The sequence below is a fragment of the Haliotis cracherodii genome, unplaced genomic scaffold (genome assembly GCF_022045235.1).
Source record: "Haliotis cracherodii isolate W230 unplaced genomic scaffold, xgHalCrac1.p SCAF_17, whole genome shotgun sequence".
NCBI classification, from domain to species: Eukaryota; Metazoa; Mollusca; class Gastropoda; order Lepetellida; family Haliotidae; genus Haliotis; species Haliotis cracherodii.
In genome coordinates this window covers 3,497,679-3,504,741 of record NW_027266272.1, presented here as the reverse complement: position 1 = coordinate 3,504,741, position 7,063 = coordinate 3,497,679, and the positions used below count along the sequence as shown (strand labels likewise).

Here is a 7,063-nt window from a genome sequence, read left to right as displayed (position 1 = left end):
CAGGACAAATGCCATTCCTTGATCAGTGGGACATTTGGTACCACACGTAGTGACCATAGTTACAGTTATATGTCTCTCTGCAGAGATTCAGAACAATTTGTTAAAAATGAAAACAAATCATCTAAAGTTTATTGTGAAAACAAAGCGCGAAATGTTGGACTTCCTCGTTGATAATATCCATGTGGAATTTTCGATAAGACGTTTAAACAAGAAATAAACATTCCCATAGAAACCAAGCTTCAGGTATTTCGTTATCCGATATCGTTCAATAAATGTAAAATAAAACCCCTATCCCCTTTCCTTGCTGTACCCACCTCAACTGGAGATGAAGACCTGTCAGAGAGCCCCATCTGTTTCAAATTTAGATCTGTGCATAAGGATTCAGAGAGTGACCAAAATACCTTCACATCACTGTATGACAAGAGAGATGATTTTCCCCTTTATTGAGCAGTTCATGCCTTTGGTGTCCACAATTCACAACTTTCGAGATAGAATCGTGGTGCTCTTTCTGTGAAGGTTTCAAAAAGGTTCAATGTTTTTTTATCAGGGTTACAAACAGGGTTCAAGACCTCAGTAACGTCTTCAACATATTTTGTGGTAGACGTGTACATGCGGAGGATATTCCCAGATGTGACGCATCAGTGACAAGTGTCTGATGCAATTCCCTTTTCTGTCTTAACCGTATGGCCTGTGTTTGTTCAGTAACTTGCCTGTGCATGTGCTTATAATGGATTTCATCGGTGGGCACGGTACGCTCACCTTTTCGCGAACATCCGGCATAATAACTATTTGATAGTGAGTTACTAACACGTCTTTATGATATAGTCTGAATCGTACACTGGACTCTGCTTTTAGCAATAGTTTCACAGGATCATGGAAAGGGTTTTGTAGCTTTTATTAACATTGAATACTGAGAACGTTGTCTTCCAGAAAGCATCGTAATATCCTCTTCGCTCTGTCAAGCTGTGCTGTTGAGGCCATACAAATCATTGCCAACATTATCACGGGCATGATCGCCTTCGTCGCCATGTTGACGTTTAAATTGAAGTGCCATGCTTTTAGAAGATATTTCTTATAATTATGAATTCAATTTTAGCTTTGTATTTGAATTAAGTAAACTACGGTTATAACGAACTTAAAGAGACCACTCATTTTAGTTCGTAATATCCGGAGATCGTTATAAACAAATATACAACATATATACAACTCATGAACGGGACTAGACATATGTAAGTTATATCGGTCAGTGCGTTATATGCGTGTTCGTTGTAAACGTAGTTTACTGTATTGTGATTTTAGTGAGGGTATTGTCAGTTGTATTTTTTATAACTCACTCATCTCCACGAAGGTAACACCTGGCAAGATGACGGACTCAAATGATCCAGGAAATGACAGCGCACCTGTAACAGTGAAGGATGTTGGGATTGACATGGACACAGATAACACACTAGACTTTGATGACAACTGCTGGAGCTCTGCGATCATGCGTTTACAGAATTCAGTCTGCAGATTCATTGAAAAGCACAAGGGTAAAATGATTGCTGTTGTCAAGGGACTGCTGTTGCTGCTTTACCTAGCCTACTTTGGATATTGCATGTACTACAAGTAAGTTCTTTGTTTTGTTTGTTTCTCATGTGATGCCGCGCTAAGCAATGTTCCAGCCAATTGATAGTGGCACATACTAGTGAAGTCTGGACAAGTCAAACCAGTGATTTGTATTCTCAAAGACAAAAGTAATTATGAAGGGAATTTGCGTAAAACCTTTATGAAAAACTGTGGATTTGAACAAGGGAAAATATTTATGAAAAGTAAACCAACCAAATGTCTGCTGTTGCATATTTATTGCCAATCTAAGCAATCTTCAAACTTGGATCACTTGAGAGTCACCATGTCACGACTAATTGGCAATAACAGGTGGCCAGCTATAGGGACACTTGAATTCCATACCACGTTACGCAACATCACATGTCAATTCAAAGTCAACAGGAGCAACACTTGAGACATCCAAGGCAGGACACGTGATCTGTCTCCACTCTGGCATGTCTGGGTTGGAATGGAAAGGTGTTGACCTGTGTGTTCTAAATCCCCCAACAACCTTGAAGGAACTATTCTGGTTCCGCTGTGGACTGAAATTCCACAGGCTAGGTCTTTGTGTCAGGTTTCAGGCTTCAGGTTTCAGACTCCATTGTTTTAGGAAACACTCACAACTGAGCATGAATTGATGAACTTGCCTCTGATGTGAACTCCCTCGTATAACGCGTGACTGATTTTCACATGGTAGGAGCACTCTTTATATGTACTGCTGCTCCTGTTATCGCACCTTTAAAAACTGTTCTTTCAATGTGCTATTATTGCATATATGGCAGTAAATGTAGTGTCACAATAACCATAACGTTTTATAAGGAAACTGAAATTATTCAATTTATTTGTTTGAAAAGAGGACAAGCTTTAATATAACTGAAGTACAAAGCAACATTCAACCACACGTCATGTTTATTCTTTATTTTATATATATTGTGTTCTGTCCAGTATTCCTCTTGAGAGAAACCTTGCTTTGAGTATGACATCACATGCCTCTGTAACTACGCCTTATATAGGCTGAAGTGCCCCTCTTGGTCCGACCCTATTTGAAGCATGTGACGGAAGCAGAACTCCATGCCATCATGACGTGTGGTTTCGCCAGCGTCAGTGGCGGCATCTTGGGGTCATACATACAACTCGGAGTGAGTACTTATTCATGTCACCATAATTATTTTCAATCAGCTAAACTCAGTACATTTTTCAATGATAAAATGCCCTAGTTGACGTTTCATTTCCATGGAGAACATGTCCACATTTGACGCATGAGTGACAACATGATGTCCGATGCAATTCCCTATTTTTACTTGTACGTTTTGTTCCCCATGTGTTTTTTATAGATGAACAATTTATTTGCCTTTGCATGTGTTTAATACGGGTTCCTCCAATGGGGCAGGATACGCTCTCCCTTTTGCGAACACCTGGAATCACCACTACTTGGTTCATCACAAAGTGGTTCATGAACACATGCTTATGATACAGTCGGACTCGGACATATTTCATATGACTATGGAAATGGCTTGTATTATTATGTACATGTATGTTCCTATTAATTAACAATGATATATTTGCACTGATTGAGGAAAACGTTACATGATTGTTATAACACTTCTTGAGAGCCTGAAGTAATGCAGGCCAGATCGTGCATGCTGTATGACTTTTAGTTAGGAGACACGTGTCGCACGTGCAGGTTCCCGCCAACCATCTGTTGTCCGCTGCCGTGATGTCCGCCCCCGCTGCTCTCGCCGTCACCAAACTCATGTGTCCAGAAACAAAGAAGTCGTACTTCAGAGATGGAGTAAAGATGGAACTGGGACTAGAGTGAGTTACTGGAGTGACTGACACACAATTTGTAATTTAAACTTGAATGAATTGGTTCAGGGATTGAGAAAGACTGCGGGCAAAAGTATCTATACCCTTGAACTTTGATTTGACCAACAAATAAGTTTGGGCTCAAATATCTTGAAAGTTTAAAATGACAGATAATGTTACTAGTTTATGTTTGTTTGTTTGTTATCTTTGCGCTAGATTTTATTCTTTGTCATTCAGTGTTGCATACACACGTTATGTTATGTTGAATGTAGTTTACACAGTGCAGATCACGTTTCACTTGCTTTACAAGCCCTTGGGTATTCAATCTAACGCTACGGTTCGCTGGACGATTTTGGGGTAAAGGTAACCCCATTTACTTACGCAAAGTTTAAAATAATATCTAGATCAGTTATGCATACACAAATACATACAGAGGTACTTGACATATGCGTATCCACCCGCATTCAAAGTGACACACCCTTGTGTTGTTGGTAGCAAACACCTCAATATCTTGGAGCACTGACTTTTTATTTGAATTGTCCATGCTATCCTTGCACTTATGTTACAACATCATATACATGTATTTGAACTGGCCGAGTATAAGTCGCTAGCCACGATTTACTTTGCGACAACCAATTGCATACGATGTCCATGGGTGACTAAAAAATTTCGTATATTCCAAATTACTTGTGGAATTTTCCCACAATTGAAAGATATTTATAAGAAATCGTACATTATAAAACTAAATACGGACTGTGGCTCAGTCGACAGCGTGGCGAGGTCAGAACTCCAAATTCACTGGTATGAAAGACCCTCTTCTGTCTGTACAACCAGATATACTGCATCAGGTGATGACCAGATTCATGAAATGATGCCTAATTAATTCTACAGGTACTCTTTCCGAAGTATGTATTCACCCCAAATACTGTGTGAGTAGCGGGTGCGACTATCGGAGCACAACACGCTTACCATTTTCGAGGACACCCGACATAATCTCTATATGATGGTGATTCATAAACACATTATTATGAGAGAGTCGCAATAGTACAATGGACTCTTGCTTTTAGCAAATATTTCATAGGATTATAGGAAGAATTTTGTAGCTTTTCTTAACATTGAATACTGAGAACGTTGTCTTCCAGAAAGCATCGTAACATCCTCTCCGTTCTGCCCAGCAGTGCCGTTGAGGCTGTCAAAATCATTGCCAACATTATCGCGAGCATGATCGCCTTCGTCGCCATGTTGAAGTGTGTTGACAAGACCGTGGAGTTGTTTGGAAGACAGGCAGGATTCTCTAGCCTTTCGTTTGGGGTGAATATATATTAACCATAGTCGAACTTCGAATTCAGAGAGGAAAGCATTGTTATATATATTCAAGTCCTCTGTTGAAGGAGACCTCCGAGTTCTTAGTTGGATATGTTGTCATACGAATGATATGCATGAAAACCAAATACAATTTTGAATTTGGAGGAAAACTACTTGGATGAAACAAATGATAATGACCTCAAAGTGTCAAGGCTTGGGTTGAATGCAACTGCCTCATCATGATACTAGCACGTTTTAACGTCTCTCAGAGTGATATTTGGAGACAGTGGAGACAGACAGAACTACATACTCAAAGGTCTGGATGTTCCAGGTCACAACACATGGGCAGGATACTACCTTCTTAACCAGTCCTGCGTAACAGGTTTCTGATAAGTCATGGCATTTAACAGATGAACAGTTTAATGCAACAAATGTTCACCTAAACATGGCCATCCTGAAAAGTGGTAGCGCTCTTCTTGTCTCCTTTGTTGACACCGAGTAACGTCTACCGCGTCGTTGGTAAGTTCGTTTGCAATGGTGCCGACGTCATCTGTCTTTGAATGAAAAATCTTTGTTGTCAGCTCTGCTCACAGAGAAGATTTAATCCTTCCGTCTATGATGGCTTTAGGATGCTATTTTTCTGTAGGAAATGTTTTTTTCTTTTGTACTTGCATTCACACATAAAGTTTGACATGACACAGCGATGTCAAGTGCTTTTCGGCGTTATACAAATGATACCATTTCAGCTGGTGTGTTCCTATCTGTTCTACCCCATCTCCTACGTGATGGGCGTGGCCACCCAGGATTGCGGGAAGATGGGGGAGCTGTTGGGCATCAAGATCTTTGGCACCTCTACCATCAGTTTCAGTCAACTCGGGATAATGAAAAGAAACCGCCAAGAGCTTCTTGACTATGTGACCACGCATAACGATACGTGGCACTGGCAGGGTAGTGACGTCATACTCGAGGCGACCAATCAGACGCTCCTTTATGGAATCGTTGATGTAAGTGATATACGATGTGTGTGTGTGTGTGTGTTTGTGTGTGTATGTGTGTGTGTTTGTGTCTGTATGTGTGTTTGTTTGTGTGTGTGTATGTGTGTGTGTATGTTTGTGTGCGTTGTTTGTGATTGTGTGTGTGTGAGTGTATGTGTTTGTGTGTGTGTGTTTGTGTGTTTTCTGAATGTGTGTGTATGTGTTTGTGTGTGTTTGTGTGAATGTATGTGTGTTTGTGTGTGTATGTGTGTGTGTATGTGTGTGCGTGTGTGTGTGTGTGTGTGTGTGTGTGTGTGTGTGTGTGTGTGTGTGTGTGTGTGTGTGTGTGTGTGTGTGTGAGTAGTAAATCAGACAGGGCTTAGGGGTTGATGCCATTGTCAATAGGTGGGCAGCGGAGTTCAAGGGAGAAGAGCTTTGGAAATGATCCAAGATCAGGTAGACCTTCCACTGCCACGGATAATGAAACGTTTGATCAAATACATGATATGATTGTGAATAATCGACTACTCACCACAGGTCACAAATAGATACAGTAGGAGTCTGTCATGAGATTTGAAACAAAGGCTGGGTTCCGGTTTCCAAGGCTTCTGACTTCTGGTCGGAGACGCTCCAGGTTCATCATCTCTCGTGAGATCTCACGTCGTTTGAGCATGGATTTGAGTCCTGGGTTTACGATCATTTGGAGACTAAACAATAGTCCAAGCAATCGAAACGTCTAACGTCTTCTCCGACGAAGAAGGCCAAGTCTGTTCCATTAGTTGACAAGATGATGACTTTGGTTCTCTTGGATTCCAAAGGAATCCTACTTCTGTACACCTCTCGAAAGGCCAGATCAATAATGGCCAAAACTATATTAACCTACTCAGACAGCTGAGTGAGAATATCAAGGCTAAACGTCTTGGAAAACTCACCAGGACAATGTACCTGTTCACAAATGTGTTGTCGCCATGGCTATCATGCATGACTGTGGCATTGAACTCAGTGAACATCCTCCATATTCATCAGATTTCCACATTTTCCCAAACTTGAAGAAAGAACAGACAGGCAAGCATTATGCACATGCTGATTACGTCATTGCTGATGTAGAGGATTTGTGGATACAGGCACCCTAGCATCGTTGTAAGAACCTCGAAGCTACAACAGTCTATCATAGATATATTCAAAATCTTACAGCGACCCCTCGTAAAGGCTTTTCATGTCTTGCGTGATGGGCAAAATTTTCTTATAAAATATTTATCCTGAAGAATTATCTAAACATTTTTTCACCTCGGGACTAGTTAAATATTGTCTAGGAAAGAAGCGCACGCATCGAAGTAGACACATAACGGAATGTATCTGGTATTGAGATCGTCTGTTTGATGTTTGTGGACTGG

At 40.7% G+C, this 7,063-nt stretch overlaps 1 protein-coding gene across 1 annotated transcript; it reads left to right on the top strand.

Annotated features, from left to right (window-relative positions):
* Nucleotides 1–1,363: 1,363 nt before the first annotated feature.
* On the top strand, nucleotides 1,364–6,802 carry LOC139465113 (solute carrier family 28 member 3-like). Its single transcript, XM_071246803.1, has 7 exons — nucleotides 1,364–1,605; nucleotides 2,141–2,153; nucleotides 2,598–2,723; nucleotides 3,269–3,399; nucleotides 4,533–4,701; nucleotides 5,442–5,699; nucleotides 6,722–6,802. The coding sequence occupies exons 1-7, from the start codon at nucleotides 1,364–1,366 to the stop codon at nucleotides 6,800–6,802; spliced, it is 1,020 nt and encodes a 339-aa protein (XP_071102904.1).
* The last annotated feature ends 261 nt before the right edge of the window (nucleotides 6,803–7,063 follow it).

What these genes read in the sequence shown, in the direction of transcription:
- LOC139465113 (XM_071246803.1), top strand. Translation starts at nt 1,364, where the DNA reads ATGACGGACTCAAATGATCCAGGAAATGACAGCGCACCTGTAACAGTG. An exon ending in GGTCATACATACAACTCGGA is followed by an intron (nt 2,724 to 3,268) that starts GTGAGTACTTAT and finishes TCGCACGTGCAG; the next exon opens with GTTCCCGCCAACCATCTGTT. An exon ending in AAGATGGAACTGGGACTAGA is followed by an intron (nt 3,400 to 4,532) that starts GTGAGTTACTGG and finishes GTTGTCTTCCAG; the next exon opens with AAAGCATCGTAACATCCTCT.